This window comes from Sciurus vulgaris, assembly GCF_902686455.1.
Source record: "Sciurus vulgaris genome assembly, chromosome: 17".
Classification (NCBI taxonomy): Eukaryota; Metazoa; Chordata; class Mammalia; order Rodentia; family Sciuridae; genus Sciurus; species Sciurus vulgaris.
The window spans coordinates 3161781-3183362 of NC_136478.1; the positions used below are offsets into that span (position 1 = coordinate 3161781).

Below are 21582 nucleotides of genomic sequence, written 5' to 3' on the forward strand. Positions count from 1 at the left end.
GGGGGAGGCGGGGGTGGGCGGCATGGGGAGGGCGAGCCCAATCCCGCTCCGCCTCCACCGGGGGAATTTAATTAGCCTGCTGGAGAGGCGGGCGGCCGGCCGAGGAGGTGTCTCTGGTGCTGCAATATAATTGAATCGGCTCCACTCGGGCGGGCCACTCGCCGCCGTCAGCGCGGCCGCCGGCCGGGAGGCGGGGGCGGGGAGGCGCATCCAGGCGGAGCAGGAAGGGCCGGGGAGGGAAAAGGGCAGCGCGGGCGGGGGGCGGCGGATGTGCCATCGCCCTCCCACCTCCGAGCCGGGCAGCCATCTTCGGCGGGGGAGGGGCGCGCCCTTCGCCGGGACGCAGGGCGCGGGGGTCAGAGCCCCGAAGCCGCGGTCCCGCCCTCGCGCGACCTCCCGCACCGGGGTGGGGGCGGGGAAGGCGCCGGCCCGAGGCGGGCGCCGCTCGCCCCGCCGCTCCCCGCCCGCACCTGCGCGGGGGCGCACGGCCGCCCCAAAGTTTTCCTCCCAGCTCCGGGGCGCCCGCGGCGCGCCGAGAAGCCCCTGGCGCCGCGCACGCAGGCGCCCTCGCCCGCCGCGGCCGCCAGCCCGGGCCGCAGTCCCTGCCGGAGCGCGGCCGCCCAGACTGCGTCCCGCGGGGGGAGGGCGGCCTCTGATCCGCTGCCCGCCCTCCCGGCTCTTATCGCCGCTCACACTCGGGGGAAGTTGCCCGGGAGCCGTTGGCGGCCGCCCCCGCGGAACCCGCGAACTTGGAGGGGGGCCGGGAGGGCGCGGGACCCCCGCCCTCTGCGGCGCGCTCACCTTTCATGCCAGGGCGCCGCAGCTCCGCCTCGCCTGACACATGCTGGAGCCACCGTCGCCCAGTGTTTGTCTAAACTGCTTATCTCACCCGGGGCTGCTCGGCGGCGGCAGCTCGGGCCCGCTGGGGAGGTGGAGCTTCCGGGGCCCCGGCCAAGAAACACCTGCTGCTGTCGCCGCCGCTGAGGACACACCCAAGCGCAACGCCGCCCACTCCCGGGCCACTGGCTCGCTCCGGGCTCCCTGACCTCAGCCAGCGGGAGGTGTTGGGTTTCAGCCGCAAGCACACACGCACGCGCGCGCACCGACGGGCGCCCGGGAGCACCCCGCGCGGCCACGCGCCCCTCCCCCATGGCCAGGTGAGCCCCGGACACCCGCAGCGCAGGGGTGGCGCCGCCCCCTCGGACCCCCTGGCTGGCTGCTCCGGGGTCGCCGGGACTGGTCCCTAGACTCCCAAAAGTCGCTTCCAGCACGCCCCCACGGGAGCAGGGCCCGTCCTCTCCTCGAAACCGCTTCCCCGGAGCCCACGGAGGACTTGGCGCGCCAAGCACCCCGTGACGGGCGCACAGCTAAACGCTGCGTCCCGGGCCTTTTGGAGGACAACATTCTTGGCGTCGGTGTGCGTTGGGGGTGGGCAAAAAGTGACGCTGTGTGAACCCCCCTCAAGTCCCCAAGAAGCCCGACTATTCCCACTTAGAAGGCTGAATGTGAAGAGCTCAGGCCGTTTGTGCCTTCTGCCTCAGCCCAAAGTTCTAGAAACCTTCGATCCCGTTTTAAAAACTTCGGGGAAGGCCGCAGTGGGGGGAGGGGGAGGTCCTTTAAAGCACCTACTCCCAGGAGCTGCAGTGTCTACCGAGGCGCCGCTGCGCCAAGGGGATCATTAAGTAGCTGGGGTTGCGGTCAGAGGCGAGGCCACCCGCCTCCAGAAACTGGCACGATCCACCGCGCCACCGGCCCCGGCGCAGCACCTCCCCATTCCTGGCACCCCCCCCACACCCTACCTCACCCAGGCACTTGACTGGGATGACTCAGGGAGCGTCCTGAAATTCCTGGGCACCCACAGGCGGCGCGGAGAGGGACTGTGGGCCCCAGCCTCTCCACCCCACGCGGCCCCGCCCCCAACCCCCCCCCCCCCGCGCCAGGAAGCGCGGGGTCAGAGGTGGCCCCGGCCCGCAGGGGTCCCCTGGCCTCCCGGCGCACGCGGAGCTCCGGCGGGATCTCTCCCAGCCCTCACACGCCGCTTTCCTACTGGGGAGCCCGAGGCAAACAGCACCCCGGGGGGCCGCCCAGCGCCGCGCTGCGGGTTTCAACTTTCCGCCCCGGTGCCAGCGCGCGCTTCTGCCAGCCCCAAACCTGCCCCGGGACATGCCCGCGCAGTGCCTGGCAGGCGCGCGCTGCGTCTCCGCCGGCCGCCTCCCCCGCCTTCCTCCTTCCCCGAGCCAGCCGGGACTGCGACGGGAGCGCGCGCTGGGCGCCTGCCACCCCCATCCATCTGTTCCCGATGACGCTGGCGGGCTGGGAGCGCTCGGGGCCCGCGCCAGCGGGGCGCAGAACCAGCCTGTGTGTCGTCCGGGGCGGGGGACCGGCGGGCGCCCCCGCCGCGCACCGCTCCGGTGCGCCTTCGAGCGGGGGCACGCGCGCAGGCCCCCCACCTTGCACAAAGCTCCAGGCCGACCGCAAACGAAAAGGGAAACGCGCCGGGGAGGCCGGATCGCGCCGTTACTGGCTCCTACCTGCGGCCCTGGCCTCCCGCTCGCGACCCGCCGGCTCCCCGCGGTGCCCCCTCCGCGGGCCGCGGCCTTGGCCCACGCTTTAATTTACGCACCACTCGGCAGCGCGGCCTCCGGAAATTTATGTCCCGCACTGGCCGGACGATGCACCCGGCTCCAGGCGGCCGGGAGGGGGGGCGCCTCCGCCCCGGCCGGAGCCACGAGCGGGGGGAGGGGAGGACAGGGAGGTGTCGGGAGAGAATTAGACAACTGGCCTCCAGTCGTAAAAACAAAAATAAAAGCCTCCGGGGCTGCTCAGCCCCTTTCCCACCTGGATCGCGGGCTGCGGGGGGAGGGGAAGAACATGCAAATGAACATCTCGCACCTGGCCAGGAGGTGCCTCCCAGCTGGGTTCCCCAGGCAACACCACCCAGGCCCTACCTCCAAATCCTGCCAGAACCTTAGCCTCTATTTCCCTCTCCCTTGGGGAGGCCCTAGGGCCAGCGGCAGGGCCAGGCCCAACGTTAGGACCAGGCCCAACGTTTCCACCTGTTTGAACAGGACCAGGCCAGCCAACCATAAGCATTTGTGGGTGACCTGGGAGGTGTCACCTGGCTTATTTTCAGAGCTGTCCACTCCCTCCCACGTGTATCTGGCTCCACTGGATTGTGAGAGGGGTGGTCTTGTCCTGGTTTCCAATGAGGAAGTTAAAGAAAGAAGGGCTCAGGGTCTCAGTGCACAAAGGTCAACGCTGATCCGCCCCCAAGCTGCTCACACCTGGAGCCTGTGCCCTGACCCCGCAGTGGAGGGAAGAGCTGCCAGACACCCCTACAACCACCGGGGGGCAGCAGCGTGCCGGCTTTGTGCCTCCTGGTCAGAAAAAACAGGCGGCCACCAGGCTGGCTGGCACTGGGAGACGGAGGACACTCAGTGTCAGTGTCCCTGGCAGGAGGAAATCAGTAATCCGGGTGCAGAGCCTCCAGCTCTGAGTGGGACGTTTCTTGGCAGCCAGGGACCCTTGGCAACGAGGACCCACGGTGGGGTAAGGCTGGCCTCCCTCTGCTCCCTCCAGAGCAGCTCCTCCGGCCAGAGCCTCCCTTGGCCAAGCATGCCCGCCTGCATCTCTTTCCAGCATTCCCATTTGCCTGGAAACCTGGCAGAAAAGGAGGAGGGGTGTGAAAGAGCAAGGAGCCAGGAAGGGTCCTGTAGGGGACACCGCCCAGAACAGGACGCCTGACCCAGGTCACTGAATCCTTTGTCCCAGGGTCCTTCAGCCTTTTTCCTCCGTCCACACCCTAGACCCCCACCAAGCACACTGGGCCTCCTGAGCAGGAAGCAGGGGTCACAGCCCTTGCCTGGTGACCACCTGCTTCTGTGACACCGGGTGGGCCCCTGGCACTCCAGCCCTGCCCCCGCAGAAACTGCATACCTGGGGAGGAGAAGCCCTCGGGCTCTGTCAACAGGACTACCTTAACTACTCCCAAGAGCAGGAAGTGGAGGGCCAGCCCAGAGAGGCCCCAGCACAGCCTCAAAGCAAGCCTGAAAGCAAGCGGCTGCCTCTCCCCAGGACGCTGCCCTCCTTCACTCCACACACACCTCGCCCCGCTGGTCCACAAGACTTCCCAGAAGGAAGACTGAAAATGCCACACCCCACCTGCAGTAAGCTGCCCAGAAAGGCCCAGGGTAGGACCAGAGGGCAGGTGGGGCAGGAGGAATCTCAGACCATCACCACCACTGGCCAGGCACCATCTGCAACAGTCACAACCCCACATCCTGACAAAGGTGCAGCCCTGATCTAATGTGGGCCCTGGGCATCAGGCAAGGGGTGCCACAACCCCACCACATGGCTCCTCCCCCTCCAGGGTCGCAGCAGGAGGTACAAGCTAAACCTAGCACAGTCTTCTGCACCCTGCCAGCTGCTCCTGGAACATGGGGTACATCTGCACTTCGACATCACCTGGCCTCGCCTGTGGCAACACCTGGGTGGGCCAGCAACTGGGACGGCTTCAGTGTGGGCGGGAGTGAGGATCACGGCTGCCACTCACCGGCACCTGACAAGTGCAGGGCTGCTCAGCTCCTGTCGCTCAGGGCCCTGGAGGCTGCCAGGCAGGCAGTGACCTCCATTACAGAGCGAAGGGAGGAGAAGACTAACTTGCCTAGGGCTCAGAAATCCAAATGCAAGTCAGATCTAGACCCTGGCTGCGGTACCTGGCAGCAGCCAGTGACCTGGTCAGCCCCCTACCGAGGAAGATTCACCTGCAGGGGGCTCTGGCCTGAACTCCGAAGGTTCATGTTCCCTTGGGGCTGCTTCTGTCCAGCACCTGAAAACCCCGTCAAGAGGCTGGGAAGGGCCTGCTGGCTGCACAGAGCTAGACAGCCGGGCTCCCATCTCCCAGCCCCAGGGAGCCTACTGAATCCAGGGGGTAGGAAGGGTGAGGGGCAGCAGCTGGGAGGGCTGCCAGCTATCTCCAACGCCCGCCCTGCTGACTCCTCTTGCTCTTCCCTGCCTGCTGTTGCTGGTCAAGTCCTCCCCATTTTTCAAAGCTGGGCTTAAACCTTATCTCTTCAAAGAAGGCTTTCCCATGCAGCCTCTGGAATCTGTCTCTCCTGGCGCCAGGGCCACCCTTAGTGATGACACAGTGCTGTGGTCTTAGGAAGGGGAGGCCATGCACACAGCCTCCGGCCCTGCCCCGCGAACCCTGTCTCCTGCGGGGCCTGGGAGGGAGCGCCTGTGCCAAGCTCCCCAGGCACACATGGCGTAGTGAAGTGGCATTCAGGCAGCCACCCAGAGGGCAGCGACGGCCCCTGGAGCCCATGAGAGCTCTGTGCTGGGCTTAACCCAGATCTGCCAGCAGGCACAGGACGGGAAAGAAGGGCCTGCCCCTCCTGGCGGCAGGGGCCCTCCGGGGACGCTGGGCGCCCCCTCCCCATCCACCTCAGACAGCCACAGCGCTCGGCAGCCGAGGCGCCCCGGGGGAGCAGGGAAGGGCTGTGGCCTGCGATCCCTGCGAGGTGAGGTCGGGCGTTTCCTCTTCACCCCGCCACCGTGATGCCTGCCCTTTCAGTGGCCGGCTCCACTCCTGGCCCTGCACGCAGCTGCGCTCCTTTACAACAGTTAACAGCTGTTTTGCATAGATTTTCAATTCTAATTGCCTCGCTTTGTGAGCGCCACAGAGCCCCGGTGAATGGGGACGCGGCGGCGCGCGGCTGGAAGGCGGGCAGGGAGGGAGCACTCGAGGGGAGAAGAAGGGGACCAGTGTGCGCGGGCTGCCTGCTTTTATTTCTCCAAATAAGAGAAGAATACCCCTGCCACCAACTGCCCCAGCTCCTGCCTCTTGCTGGAGCCTGGCAATCTGGAAGGTGACCCCGCCCCCCTACCGTGAAACCTGGGTCCCTCACTACCCCAGACGCCCGTCCAGGGTGCTGCCTCCAGCTCGGAATGGGACTGGGCCTCGCTCCCCTCCCCCCAGCCTCCAGGACCCAGATATGGGAAGCTAATTGGACAATAAAGTTGAGCAGGGCGCAGCCTCGCTCTCTGGAGACAGCTGGCATCTATAAAAGAGAAATATTTGCATTTAAAACCTTTAAACTTTATATGGCTGGGCCAAGGCGAGGGAGGGGAAGGGTGGATGGGGGGCCATGACTCTGGGGACGGGCCTGGGGCTGGCAGTCCTGGACTCTGCTGTCACCAACAATTCCCACCCCCAAGGCCCCTGCTCCTATTTGGGGATGTAAGTTGGTAACTGGAGCCTGGCCGCCTGGTGGTCTGGCCTTGGTCAAGTTCAAACCCCAAGGGTTCTGACACCTTGAGAAGTCCTTGAATCCCGGCGGTGGCCTAGGCCCCGGGGGTTGCGCCCCTTCATCCCCAGCCGTCTCCACAGCCTGCTCCTCTCTTGGGCGCCTGCCACCCACACTCAGAGCCGGGGAGGACCGCAGGCCCTGGAGTCCATGTCTGCTGCTGCCAGGGTGGGGGCCGGTTCCACTTCCTTGCGCACCGACGCCCGTTTTTCATATTTGGGAGAAACCTGGCCAAATTTTCCTCGTCAGCTTTGTGACGTGGAGCCAGAGGGAGCGTGTCTGTCCTCGAGCGGCCTGTTTCACTGGCTTTCACAAAACCGCGGTGCACGCAGGTCCTCGCCCACCCCACGGAGAAGCGGGTGCACCGCCGGACGGCCAGGCCGGGCTTCAAGGGCAGAGCAGGGGGACCCCGGGGCAGGGGTGATGAGGTGGTCCCAGAACAGCACTCCAGGCCCAGTGGGTAATTCTCAGCCACACCATTAAACAAAACCCACCCGGAATAGGGCTCTGTCTCCACAGGGAGGTCAGAGGGAAGTCTGCATCCCTTCCCTCGGGAAGACCAGGGGTCCCCAAGCAGTCAGGCTGCAGGCTGCTGAAGCAACTGCCCGTCTGACAGCCCACAAAGCCCCCTCGGCCTTCCGCCCCCCGTGGCCACCCTCTCTGGCCACTGAACGGTCTCCATGTCCCCCAAGGCTGCCCTGTGGCTGCTCACCACCTCCACACCAGGCTTCCTAGAAGTGCGAACCACTCGGTGATCGTCCAGAATGCACGTTCATTTTTGGGTGTGTTTTTTGTGGCGCTGGGGACCGAGCCCAAGGCCCAGTGCGTGCTAAGCCACTGAGCCACATCCCTAGTCCCTAAAAAGCAGATTTTAAAGCATAGCTTTAAAAAGGTGCCGAGCGGGCACACGGCAAGGCACGTCCTGCTGGGCCCCTGCCTGGCCTGCGTACACCCTGCCACCCGGGTTCTCCAGCTGTCCACCTGCAAGAGCCCCCGCCCTGCCCCCACCTGCCTGTGGGCCAGACAAGCTAGTAAAGCTGACAGTGTCATGCCCGGCGCCTGGTACGCAGCTGGGCGGCGGAATCACTTCGGCTTGGGGCGAGGAGGGAACGGAAGTGCAGCAGCACATGAAATCAAGCTTTATGGGAGAGCTGCTCGGTGCCAGACCAGATGGCAGGGCCGGTCGCTTGGGGCCATGTCAGCACCAAGGGCAATGGACACCTCTCCCTTCCCCACACTCAGCAGTCAGCAGCGACTTGGGAGAGCACAGCCCCCAGCTGGCGTGAGGTCCCACAGCCTGGCCGGCCACCTTCAGACCGGCAGCGGAGAGGGCCGGGAGCCCCAGGACACCAAGTCCCTGGCGTTTGTGACTGTTAGAACACTGGCAGCACCTGGTCGGGCTGCCTCCTTGGTGTCCACGGGGCCCACCTGCGCCTCGGAGAACAGACAGGTGAACGGAACGCCTCTGTCCATCTGCTGAAATGACAGCTGTGGAAGGAACAGTCCTGACGGGGGCCCAGACCTGCCCCAGCCCCAGGGGAAAGAAGCACGGCCTCCAGACACGGCCTCCTGCAGGTGTGCCAGCAGCGCCACCACAACAGCCCAAGGTGACAGCCACCCAGGGGTCCGTCAGCGGGGGGCCAGGCTCAGGAAGGTGCCTCTCCACTCCGAGCATCACTCAGCCCCGGAAGAAGGAGCGACATGGATCCCTGCACACACCAGAGCAGCCAGGCCGGACGGCCTCTCATGAGGGACGTGAGGACGGGCTGGGCAGGGCGGAGAAGACGGGGGCTGCTGCAGGGAGTCAGGCAGGTCTCCTGGGGCGATGGGATATTCTGCACAGAGGCGGGGCAGCACACCCCTGTGACTGTGCCGCATGTCACTGACCGTCTGTCCACCTTGAAATGGTGGCTCCTAAGTTAGGAGGATCCCAGTTCAGAAAACCCACCCTGACGTCCCCTGCCTGTCCCCGAAAGGCCGACCCCACAGGCTGGTGGTTTCCAGGACCCTGCCAGCACTCCAAGGGCAGCGTACCCTGGGAACGCCCTGTCCCACGCACGGCGCGCAGGGCCACAGGAGGCCGTCACACCCAAGCACCTGTGCTTCCAGACAGTCCTCCTGGCGTGGACACCCACAGCCACACACAGCAGACCCACACCAAGCCCTCGTCGAGCCACGGGCGCCGTGGGGCCCGTTCCCACTGGGCCCGCGCCTGCTCAGGCTCGGGTGCTGAAGGTCGAGACCCTGAGGTGCCCATCTGCTCACAGGCTGCCAAGCAGCCCCTGCCCCTGGCCATGCGGCTGGAGAGCTGCCAGCCGTGACCCTGGACAGGCCAGAGGGAACATGGAAGCCAGGTCTGCTGGAGATCACCAGGCAGCAAGGGAGCCCAGCCTGGACCCTGCCTGAGGCCAGTCCTTGTGATAGGCAAGGGCGACCCAGAAAAGACACGCATGCCGCTGGCCACCCGGGCAGACCGCCTTCCGAGCCTGCCTGCTACTGGACCCAGGGCCTCTCGGTGCCCCTGCTCTGAGCAGACCGGCCACGGGTCAGAGGCAGGCTCAGAGGAAAGACGGCCTCACCAAGGACCCGGCCAGGGCCCTGCGCAGCCTCAGGCCACGGGTCAGCCAGTCCCCGAGGCCCAGGACAGACCTGAGGGGGTGGGAAGGCCTGCTGCCACACGAGGCCAGCGGCCCAGCCCCACTCGGCCCCTGGAGGGAGTCTAGGACGTGCTCCAGGGTCCCTGCCCAGGTTCCACGGGTGCTTAAAGCCCCTCAGTTCCACACACAGCTGGCCTGACACAGGCCTAGTGCCCGCCCACCTGCCGCAGGGCCTTTCCGGCCCGGCTTCGCCCCTGCGGACCCCCACGGCCCTCAAACAGCTCCTTGGCGCTGGGTGTCACCGATCCACCTGGCGGCAGCTCTGGTTCCTCAGCGCGGCTGGAGGACCACCGGGTACCAGGACCCTGCTCCGTGGCTTGATCCTCCCTGCGACTCCCTGAGGGCAGAGTGGCCATCACTGTGGCTGAGGACCAGGGGCTGGGCTTGAGGCCCAGGGAGCCCTGCCCGGAGGCTGCTCTCTCCTCCCACCGCCCCTGCCCTGCCCCGCCCCGCTCCGGCAATGTCTTGACTCACCCTTCACTGTCTGTCACGAAGTCCCACACTGTCACTCAGACAACCGGATCCCCGCCGCCCATGCCTGCAGTCTCCACGAGCCACACAGACAAATGGGGCCCTGCTCTCCTGAGGAGCCGCCTCCCTGCCCGGCCACCCTACGGAGGTGGGCTCTGCAGACCACGGGGTCAAGGCCAGGGCCGTGTCTCCCCTGGACTTCCACCATGGCCAGGTGCCTCTGGCTCTGGCTCTCACGTTGACGCCTTTGTAATCTGGTCACAAGTGGAGACGGAAAGGAAAGGCTGGATCTGGGGTCGGGTTCATGGTCAGAAGGTTGGTCCAGGCTTTGGGCAGCTGCCAGGGGTCCTCTGAGGCCACTGGCCCAGGGGAGGCTGGCTGTAGAGGCCCAGCTCCCCCTCACCCCCAGGCCTCAGGGCCCTTGGTTGGCTGGCTCCACTTTTTCCCAGGGAGGGGCCTCCATGCCATCCAGGCCTGTGTCCAGCCTGTCTGTGAACTACCTGACCCTGCCGGCTTGCCCCTGTACTCCTCCCTGCCCTCCCCAAAGGCTGCTCTGCACGCCCCACCCCTTCAGAGGCCCAGGACCCCCATTCATTGATTCAAGGTCATGTCATCAAAGTGATTGGGCATCACCTGCCTCCTCGGCTCAGTCACAGTGGCAGCAGACCACCTCTCCCTAGGGACCCTCCCCACCAGGCTCCAGCGCCACGCCCCCCTGCAGGAGTCCACAGGAAGCTCATGGCCCCTTCAGACCGCCAGTCCTGGCCTTGCGCCCCTGCTGATCCTTTGCCCCCGCAGGCCAGTGGCTCTCCTTGCCATTGGTGGAGGTGGCACAACTGCCCGGCACCCCCTCCTGGCCCTTCTGATCTTCTGCATTCAGCTCCCCTCCCACCCCTGCTGGAGATTCTGCCTCCTCCAGGGAGGCTTCCTGGCTGGCAGTGTGGACCGGCCTTGCCTGCTCACTTCTGGCCACGTCCCCAGAGACTGAGCCACGGGGTAGCACTTCCCACCTCTGCCTAGGTCCTCTAACGGTGCCACCTCGGACACACATTCTCAAGAGCCACGGAGACTGCACACGCTCCTGTGCCCAAGGTAGACACAGCTGGATAGGGAGGTGCAGCCCTGAGTCTGCAGAGCGTGTGGCTCTGGAAGGCTGGTGCCTCTCCGAGGCCCAGGCAGGTCCTGTGTGGTGGCAGGAGTGGCAAGAGAGGAGGTGGTGGGTGTGTGGTGCTGCTCACCAGCTTCAGAGGGTCTTAGAAGCAGCACATGCGCACACACACATGCACAGTGCGCACATGCACACACGCACACACACAGATGTGCACGCATGCACTCACGCACACACATGCATGCAACACAGCACCCCGCAGCTCACACTCAGACACTGCCATTCAGACCAATGTCACCAGGAGTTGAGTTCAGGGCAGCTCCCCCCAGGCCCTGGAGAGAGCCCTGGGCCTGGCCAGCTGCGCCCCTGCCCCACCCCGGCCCCTCCCCTCGACCCACATGGAGCACATGCAGGACCCCCTCCTGCCCTGCTCTGCCCCTGGGCTCGCTCTGCACTGACCTGCCTGCCTAGCACTGGAGCTCAGGGTGAGCACAGCCCAGCTCAGGAGTTCTATTCCTGGCTCAGCCAGCAAATTGCTTTGTGACCTTGGGAAAGTCCCCGCGCTGCTCTGACCCCACCTGCGCCTGCCCATTAATAACCCAAGGAGGCAGCCAGGCCGTCCCAGCTGGGCCTGGAAGAGGAACACCCTGTCTGCAGGCTGCTCACTGCTCAGCGCATACCAGAAGCCACCGCGGAAGCCGCCGAGGCAGCCTCCCCTGCAGAGCAAGGAGGCACGTGAAGCCAGGAGCCTCCGCTAGGGTGACAATCGCACCTGTTCCCCAGGTGACAGTGCCACAAAGGGGGCGCCCTCAGGAGAAAGAGAAGTGACAGGGAGGAGGAAGGCAGGCCTTGCCAAGTCCCTCTCCCACCCTGCAGGGAGGGGAGCGGAAGAGGCGGTGGCTGCAGGTGACCAGGGCAGACAGGTAGACAGGAAGCCAGGTCTCGGCTCCACTGCCCTGGTGACCCAGGTCCTCAGGCTTCACGCCTGAAGTACCACCAGGCGGGACCATAGCATGGAGGTCCCCGTCCCCACCACTAACGGGCGGGCCCAGGGTGGAGCCCATTGCTCCGTGGCTCGCCTTCCAGAACCTTCTCATGTCACTGCTCACGGGTCCTCTGCCTTGTGCCATGATCCTCTTCTAAATATTAATTGCAAATTATTTCTCCTTCCCCACCCTTCTCCCCCAAAGAACTGGAGGCAGCAGGCAGCAGGATGCACCTCAGACAGGGAGACGTGTTTGTTATTTTTACGATTTCTCCAGGAAGCTCCTGGAAACTGGAAGGGGAATTACGTTCAGAGAGGACTGGGTCCCCGGTGTAAGTCAACACCATCCATTTAACAACTTCTGCTGGTGCCCGGAGAGCAGGCAGGCTGTGCCCAAAGACGTCTCCTGCCGTTACTGGGAGATTTAATTCACGGCATCCAAGAAAATAATTAAGGGAGTAGGAGGAGGTGGCTCGGCAGGGCTGGGGCTGCAGACAGGTGAGCAGGGCTCCCTGCCCACGGCCCCAGCGGGCAGCTGGCTTTGGCACTGACCGCAGGCCCCAAGCACGGTGCCTGTACTCAGGGTCACACACGCAGGAGCCCCAGCCAGCGACCCTCCCACACTCGGCTGTGGGGGCCAGCCTGGGCGCCCCTGTGCCCATTCGGGGACACTCCTTGACCTTTGCTAGGACTGCACCATCATGGTGTCCAGGCAAAGGACCTCAGTTGTCCCTGCCCAGCTGTCCGGAGCCCTGGTGCTTCTTGAGTATGGCGATCCCTGGGGCAGAAGCTGCTGGAACAGTGCAGCTCAGACCTGGCCTGAAAGCCACTGTGGGCCAGCGGGCCAGCAAGGCCCAGGGCTGGGCTCCCCGGGGTGCCGCCAGAGTTCCCCTGCCCAGGCCCAGCACCCAGGGGGCCGGAGGCCGCTGCACAGAACCCCCAACAACATCTCGCCCAGCATCCCTTCTAGGATGAGAAAAAGCCGGGCCCTGGAGAGCAAGATGGAGACGGAAGAGAACACCTCCCAACTGCCCTGCAGCGAGAGTACCTGCCCCTGGGGCTGCCCGGGGCCAGGGCAGAGGGAGTCACCTCTGAGCACACCAGTCGAACAAGCACCATGGCTGAGCCTGGAGGAGCGCTGCCCATCTGCTCTGCCCCATTCCCCACTCTCCTCTCTGCCATCCCACGTGCCATCCCTTCCCCGTGTTCCTGAATCCCATCTCTACAGATCAGAGAGGCTAAGTGACCAAACCCACGCCACACAGCAGGGCCGACGAGATGAAAATTCACACCTGACCCAGCGTAGTCCCCCTTCCGTTATGAGGAGAGCCCAGAAGGTGGCCCCTCTTCTAGGTATTCAAGAAGCCCCGGGAGCAAACACAGAACAGTGCAACGAAGACTTCCCCGCACTGCCCCACAGCTGCCACAGGCCTGTGGCCACCAAGGCACTCGAAGTGTGGCCAGCGTGAAGAAAGGAATCTTTAATTCTAATTTTCTTCACCTTGTACAATTTTAAAAATTTCAGTACTGGAGACTGAACCCAGGTTGCTCTGCCACTGAGCTGCTTCTGGTCCCTTTTGTTTTATTTTGAGATGGGGCCTTGCTTGTTGCCCAGGCTGGGTTTGAACCTGTGACCCTCCTGCCTCAGCCTCCTGAGTTGCTGGATTACAGAATGTGCCCCACCTTGACCCTCCTGCCTCAGCCTCCTGAGTTGCTGGATTACAGAATGTGCCCCACCTTGACCCTCCTGCCTCAGCCTCCTGAGTTGCTGGATTACAGAATGTGCCCCACCTTGACCCTCCTGCCTCAGCCTCCTGAGTTGCTGGATTACAGAATGTGCCCCACCTGGCTACAAATTAAATCTAGATGCCGGCACATGGCAAGTGGCCCCCTACCGGGCTGCACCGCACTGGAATATAAAAGCCAGATCCTCCTGCAGCTGTGGCAGAGCGCTTGCCCAGCATGTGCCAGACACGGGGCTCAATCCTTAGCACTGCAGAAAAGTAACAGGTAGCAAATCATTGAAAAGTAACCATTGTCCAGGCCCAAGTCTGAGGTGTGTGGTCAGGGGCACAGCCATCTTAGAGGAAGGAGGCAGAACCTGAGACCCAGGCTGGGGCGGAAGTCAGCGCCCTGCTGTGGTGAGTGGGGAGCCCAGCTGCGCTCTGGGGAGCCCCTCAGGTAGAGGGTCAGGGTCAGCCCAGAAGCCCAGGGAGGCCCCCCAGGGGGCCCATTCCCCAAGTCAGCTCGGGGTACAGGAAGGTGGGCCAGGTCCCCCTCAAAGGGGACCCAGCATCAAGAAGGCACATACATGTCCCCACAGACGTGTAGCCGTGGTGAAGTGGCCAAGGCCTGCAGAGCAGAGACCTTGTCTCTAGCCAAGCAGACCAGGAGAGACCACGGGTGGATGCTGGGTAGAGGGATGCCCGGGTAGAAGGACGGACGGTAAGGGACGGAGGACGACTGCATGGTGGGTGGGTGGATGGGACGGTGGAGGAGTGATGGATGAATGGATGGATGGATGGATCGATGATGGATGGGTGGATGATTGATGGGTGGATGGATGATGGATGGGTGGATGGATGATGGATGGGTGGATGATGGATGGATGGGTGGATGATGGATGGATGGGTGGATGATGGATGAAGGATGGATGGATGGGTAGATGGGTGATGGATGAATGGATGGATGGATGATGGACAGATGGATGATGGATGGATGGATGATGAATGGGTGGATGGCTGGATGATGGACGGATGGATGATGGATGGATGGATGGATGGATGGATGATGGATGGATGATGGATGGATGGATGATGGACAGATGGATGATGGATGATGGATGGATGGATGATGGATAGGTGGATGATGGATGGATGAATGGATGAATGGATGGATGATGGATGAATGGATGAGTGGGCTGGATGGTGGATGGATGATGGATGATGGATGGATGGATGATGGACGGATGGATGATGGATAGGTGGATGATGGATGGATGAATGGATGGATGATGGATGAATGGATGAGTGGGGTGGATGGTGGATGGATGATGGATGGATGGATGATGGACGGATGGATGATGGACAGATGGATGATGGATGGATGGATGATGAATGGGTGGATGGCTGGATGATGGACGGATGGATGATGGATGGATGGATGGATGGATGGATGATGGATGGATGATGGATGGATGGATGATGGACAGATGGATGATGGATGATGGATGGATGGATGATGGATAGGTGGATGATGGATGGATGAATGGATGAATGGATGGATGATGGATGAATGGATGAGTGGGCTGGATGGTGGATGGATGATGGATGATGGATGGATGGATGATGGACGGATGGATGATGGATAGGTGGATGATGGATGGATGAATGGATGGATGATGGATGAATGGATGAGTGGGGTGGATGGTGGATGGATGATGGATGGATGGATGATGGACGGATGGATGATGGATAGGTGGATGATGGATGGATGAATGGATGGATGATGGATGAATGGATGAGTGGGGTGGATGGTGGATGGATGATGGATGGATGGATGAGTGGGGTGGATGGTGGATGGATGATGGATGGATGGATGATGGACAGATGGATGATGGATAGGTGGATGATGAATGGATGAATGGATGAATGGATGGATGATGGATGGATGGATGATGGATGGGTGGGGTGGATGGATGATGGATGTTGGATGGGTGGATGGGTAGACGTATGGGTGGGTGGGTGGATGGATGGATGGGTAAATGAGGACACAGGGACAGGTGGGTAAATGAAATGAATGGGTTCATGGAAGGGACAAAGGGTGGATGATGGAGAAAAGGAGAGAAGGAAGGGTGGAGGAAGGGATGAAGAAGGCGGCTGAATGGATGAGCACGTGGGTGGTGAGGATGGAGACAAGCAGGAGACATCTGACGCTGCAAATCCCCGAGGTTTCCCAGCAGGCACTGGTGGGTTTCTAGGAAGGAAGATAAACGTGCTTCTGGTCGATAACACCACGACCAGGAAAGCAGGCAGTGTGCCCAGGGGTGCCCAGCCAGAGGGCACCCTGCTCCCTAGCCTGGGTCTCCAAGTCTAGAGGTGGGGTCTCGAGCTCTCAGGTGGCAGTCTGAAGTCCTAGGAGGCGATGCTGAACAGGGAAGACGGGTGCTGCACGGGTATCTCAGGGTGCGCCCCAGGCCCAGGAAGGCCTTCCAGGGAGCAGGGGAAGTGGGCAGGGCCAGCAGGCACGGTGACGGGCCTCCGTGCCATCTGTCCTAGTCACAAATGCGGACTGTGTCCCTGAGCTGCCCTCTGTCCGCCCACCTGCCCTCTTTCCAGTGTGCCCTCCTGCTTCCTCCTGCCACAGCACGGCCTCCGCAGCCTCGGAGCCACCTCCTGGGCCTCCGTGGGTGGAGCTGACCCCAGGAGCAGCTGTAATGGGCTCCGACTGGCAACCTCAGGCCCCAGCTGCACTCAGCCTGCTGTCCCTGTCCTGTCCTTTGATCTTCTTCACCAGCCCACAACACAGGGATAGCAGTGAAACACGGAGAAGTGGAGGAACTTGCCTCAGCCCAGGAGGGCCTGCCCAGGGGTGGACCTGGACCCCGGTGCTAAGGTGGGAGGTGCGGGCGGTAGGCGAGAACGCGGGCAGGGAGGGGCAGGGGCAGCTGGAAGGGCCCTGGGCTCGCAGCGTGAGCAGCAGACAGCCCCCCGCACAGCCTAGCGGGCCAGGACCCCGATCCCCCCGGAGACTCCTGGGCTCACAGATGGGCCTGGAGCGTGGAGAAGAAAGGAGCCTTCAGTGGACAGCAGATGGAGAAGCTGACCGTGGTGCGCAGGGAGGCCGCCGGCTCCAACCCTGCTCGCTGGCCCCTGCCAGCCCCCGGGGAGCAGCCCAGGCCCTCCGGCTGCCTCCTGCCCTGGCCTGTCCCTGAGCCCCCGGCAGGCCAGCCCCTGCGGCCCTTGCTGGCCCCTCGACCAGGCCCCGCTCCTCCCTCCCTCCCTGCAGAGAAGTCAGATTTGCCACTCTGATGCCGTAACCGGGCCGGGTGATGGATGGCGGGTGCCGGGTGCGCCTGCTCAGAGAGGGAGACCCCGGCAACCGGGCAAGTTTCCAGGCTCCGCTTCCGAGCCCCTCCGCTCGGCCCCCGCCAGCCCGCGTGAGAAGCAGCATGCTCTGTCATCAGAACCACATTGTTCTGGCCAGAAGAAAACCAGGCCCAGCAGATGGCAGGTGTGACAAAAGCAGCTTGCTGTGGCCAAACCAATTATTTATCTAATTATGATTTACCACTTAGCCACATGATCTTTCTGCAGAGTTGTGGGCAATTAAAACCAGGGTGACTATGTGGATTATGCAAATGGGCCGGAGCCCAGCGAATAAAATTGGAGATTAGACATTCACACAGGCCGCGCTGGCGCAGGGCGGGCGCAGGGAGGGGCACGGGCCCTCCCCCACCTGGGCGTCCAGCGGCCCTGCCAGGCGGCACCGGGCCTGGGGACACCAAGGCAGGCTGCTGGGGCTGCAGGGACCCGCGGCACCCTGGGCCAGCACTGCACCGTGCCCACGGCTGCCCCGTCAGGAGCCGCCCTGCAGGCCCAGCCGGGCACACTGGAGACGTCCTACCGAGGCAGGGCCACCAGCAGCCAGCCCTCTTCACAGACAAGGAGACCAGGCTCCAGGAGGTTGCTCCCTGCCCAGGCGGCTGGGTGGGTGGGTGGCCGGCAGCCACGGGAGCCCCCAGCCTTGTTCCCGTTGCCCGAGCCTGTCCCTCCAGCTAGCTGTCCCATGGGACCGCCCTGGGGGACAGCTCTGTTCAGATGGGTGACAGAGCGGCATGACCCACCCCAGACCAGGAATCCAGGGCACCCCAGCCTCATGACTGGCCGGGCAGGGCTGTGACCCCAGTCATGCCACTGTGGTCTCTGGGATCAGCTTCCGAAGGGACTAGAGATGGTGACTCCTGCGTCCCTCCAGCTCTAAAAGGTGGGGTGACATGAGACCCAAACGTGGTCCAGGTCTCCCCGGCTGGCGGGCAGAGGCAGGAGGGACCGGGCTGGGAGAGGCGGCTGGTGGCATCCAGGAATCCCACTCAGAGGTGCCGCCTCCAACGTGCGAGGAGCAGAAGCTTCCAGGGCATGGACGCTGCCCACGAGGCCTTGAGCATCTTGTGCCAGGCAAGCCCTCTGCCAACCCCCGACACGAGTGCTACTGTTTCCCCACTGGCTGGAAACAGAGAGGGTCTGCAACTTGCCCAAGGGCACACAGCTCCTGAAGAGCCAGCTGCATCACCAGACAGTCCCGCCTCCTGTCACTCCTGCAGCAGCCTCGATGACAAGCTGGGGGCAAGTGGAGCCTAAGAGCAACGTGGGAAGGTCCTGACGGAGCTGGCCCTCACCGGTGGTTTTCAGATCTGCCAAGCCTTAGCAGAGGGACTGCAGTCAGAAATGGCCAGCCACCCATCCCACTTCTTCAATCTCAGGCCAACCCTCCCAGTTACCCCGGAGGCCCCCAGACTTCAGAGGGGACAGGAGGGCTACAGGGGACATGGGCCTGCGCGGATGCCCCACCTGCTGGCTCAGGAGAGCTTCACCCCACAGTCCACGCTCAGCGGCCACAGGAGCCGGGCAGCTGCAGACCTCGTTCTGTCACCTGAACTTCTGGTGGACAGCGCGCTCTGGAAGGTCCCTGCAGGCCGCAGGTTCCTTCTGTTTTGTTGGCAATGAATCCCCAGCACCTCCCAGGCCCCAACTCCACGGGCATGGCCCTGATTTTGCCAGTGGCGTCAGGCCTGTGGCCTTCAGGTGTCAGCTCCTGTGCCAAGAACACAGCCCGGCTGGCCTCTCGAGCTGCAGAAGGCGGGTGGCCCTGGGCACCCGGAGCCTCCATCACCAGCACGGGGGTCTGTTCCAGGAGCTGGGCTCCCTCAGCTCTGGGGACGCTGGCCAGGTCCTCGGCAGCACGCGTGCACGCCCGCACACCGGGTCCCTCATGCAGGCTGCCGCACGCAGGCTCCTGTCCCACACAGGGACGGGTCCCAGCGCAAGTGAGCCGGGAGGGCCCCAGCCGGGGAGGCGTGGCGGGAGTGACCGGGCCACCCCAGGACCAGCTTGGGTGTCCCTCCCGGCTCCCACACACCGGGTCTCCACACTGCGCACACGCGCACATGCTCACGTCTCGCGCTGTCGCAGGGGCACCCGGGGTCCCCACGCTCACTCACAGGCCTGCCTCACAAGTCCGACTCCCAGGAACCGGGCAGAGCGAATGGCGGAAGCTCAGCCTCCGGGCTCAGGACACTGGGAGACCCCAGGGAGCTGGGCACTTGGTGCGGCCTAGGGCACCTCTGGACAAGCAGCTTGCGGGCTGTGGGCCACCCATTTGGGCCACCCAGATATAGCCCCACGTGACCTGGGAATCCCCGGAGTCCCTCAGGGGGCACCCGGGGCCTCCCAAGCTCCCCCAGGCCCCAAAGGAGAATCCTGGGGTGCCCGTCTCTAAATTCCTCAGTTCTGCTGGGGAAGGAGGGACAGCCAGGCCTGAAGCACAGGGGTGCCAGGTCATAGCTGCCCACCGGGAGCCCAGCCTCCTACAGACACGTTCTCCCAAGTGGCAGGTGTGCCCACCCCTGAGGGGGGTGGTCCTGGGCAGGGCGTTGCTTCCCATTCCAGGAAGGGCCCCTGCCCAGTGGACAGGAGGCTTGTGCAGCCCGCAGAGTCGGGACGCAGCCTCGTCCTGACCAAACCTGTCCCTGCGGAGGCCACGGACAGGGTCTGTCGCCTCAGAAACAAAGGCCCAGGCTGGCCTGCTGGTGGTGGTGGGGGAGAGGGGCCTCCAGTGGCCTCCTTAGGAGAGCTGACTGGGCCAGTGTCACAGGGTTACAGGGGCAGCATAAACTGAGCAGATGAGGGGGCCCTTGGCAGTCACAGAGCTGTCTTGCCTGGCCATTAGCAGCTGGGTGGCCTGAGCTGGGATGTCAGCTGCCAGGGCCTGTGCAGGCAGCGGGGAGGGACTGGCCATCCAGGGAGCAAGCTGGATTCTCTCAAGTCCAGGGACGTGGGGGCTCCCAGGCCGCCCGCTGAAGTCGGAAGGACCCCCCACATCCTGTGGCACCATGCTCTGCGCCCGGGAACTGAGCAAGCGGCGGCAGGTGGGGGTGGTGGCCCAGGGACCACAGCTGCCACGGGCATGGTCTGCCCCCCACGGCGGGCAGGACCTTCGGTCTCGCCTCTGGAGGACAGCGGTGTCAGGACAGGATGCAGGTGACAAGAGGGGCCATTCCCAGGGGAGGGGCCAGTTATGAGTGCCCAGCATGCCAGGCTGAGGTGCTGGGCCTGAAGAACTCAGGGAGCTGCCCTGGGCAACGGGGCTGGGTGGGCTCCGGGCAGAACCCTCCTGGCGTGCCCCTGCCCGGGACAGGACAAGTCCAAAGGCCTGCTGGGCAGCCGCCCCACCCGGGCATGGGCCTGGGCCAACAGGAGCCCAGGCCTGGAGCCCCGGCCTGCCCCCAGGTCCCCGCGAGCCAGCTCAGCGGCTCTGCTCTCGGAGCCTCGTGAACACGCAGGTGGCGTGGCCAGGCCAGGGAGGCTCTGCCTTGGGATAAGAAATCAACGCTGGCAAACAGCAGCCTCCGCGTGCGTTCTCGTCTTCCTGGTACCAGCTGCCTCTGCCAGCGCCCCGGCTCCGCATCGCCATGCTCCCCGATTCCTACCGTCCACTCCTTTTTACTCATTTTTTTCATTTCCAACAGCCAAGCCCTCCAGATAGCACCGGAGACGGTTTCAGCAGGACCAAGTGCCCGTAGCACCCGCCCCAGGCCCAGGGCCACCAGACCTGCCTCCTGCAGGTTTCCCAGGCAGTGACCCCCAGAGAAGCTACTCCTGGCCACAGGGACACTCGCACACGCCACAGCAGGGGTGCAAGCCCAGGACAAGGGAGCACAGGCCTTGTCACTCTTGGTGCCACAAAAGCAAGGGTCCAGCCCAGTTGCTGTGGACGCCGTTCCCCAGGCTGTGCACCAGGACCACTCACCGCACCAGGCTGGCTGTGGGCATCCTGCCCCTGCCCTCACAGGGATGGGGGGCAGGTGGCCGAGGCCTGGGGGCTGCAGAGGGCCTGGGGACATGGGCGAGGGCATGGGGTCCCACAAGGCCAGGGGAAGGGGAAGGGGCCCTGGGGCGCAGGTGTGAGGCCGGGCTGGGGTGCTTTCCATATGCAAAGCTGGAGGGGCGGGCCCTGCAGAGCAGCTGCACCCCAGCCCAGGCAGCCTGGCAGCCGGACAGCTGGTGCGTGCTGCTCCCGGGAGGGCGGGCACGTCCTGGGACCTGGAGGAGCAAGCTCAGCAGGGCCCCCGAGGTTGCTCCCCAGCCTGGGGAGCAGGGAGGGGCGCGGAGGGACATGACCCAGCCCAGGGCGCCCCCTCCCACACTCGAGGTGACCCAGCCCCCGTGCCCCCTCCTGCAGGGACAGACGCGACCCAGCCCAGGGCGCCCCTATGCTCACATGGATGTCCCCCCAGGGCCTCAGATGCCCTGGTGCCTCACTTGAGGGGATCGTTGCCAATGTGGCCAGTCACCTGAGGCCACACTGGGCAGGGGCCCTGGTTCAGTCTGACCCATGTCCACAGAAAAAGGGAAGTGCTGGCCCAACCCGTGGGAAGGACATGAGGCTGCAGAGGGAGGACGTTCGCCAGCCAGTCGAGAGAGGCTGGCCAGCCATAGCCTGGTCCCTGGCGGCCCTGGAAGGAGCCCACCTGCGGTCCCCTGGCCCCCGGGATATGGACAGCACATTCACTACTCCTGCCCAAGCGCTGGCTGCAGCACGAACCCAGCTGGCCAGCCCTTTCTTGAATATCCAATTTGAAACGAGTCACCAACCCAGCAGGGCTCAGAGCCCCTTCCACAAAATGGGGCGCACTGCAGCAGTGCCTTATAGTGACCCCCGAGAATCCACTACTGATAGTAACAACCACCAGCTGTATGACCCTTGCAAACCCCACCTCCCACTAGGATGCAGGCTCTTCTGCTCCTATTTTACAAGCAAGGGAACTGAGGCACAGAG

At 64.0% G+C, this 21582-nt stretch overlaps 1 protein-coding gene across 12 annotated transcripts in view; it reads right to left on the reverse strand.

Moving 5' to 3' along the window:
- The window catches only part of GSE1 (Gse1 coiled-coil protein), a 310866-nt gene that overhangs the window by 40241 nt on the left and 249043 nt on the right, over window positions 1-21582 (reverse strand). For 2 of the 12 annotated variants that reach the window (XM_079119588.1, XM_079119589.1), the window contains exon 1: window positions 802-1064. The exons of 8 other annotated variants lie outside the window; for them this stretch is intronic. In XM_079119588.1, the coding sequence (XP_078975714.1) occupies window positions 802-808 (7 nt within the window). In that variant the 5' untranslated portion in view covers window positions 809-1064. Of the gene's footprint in view, window positions 1-801; window positions 1065-2531; window positions 2553-21582 lie in introns of those variants that run through there. 2 more of the 12 variants (XM_079119580.1, XM_079119582.1) reach the window with 2 other exon arrangements.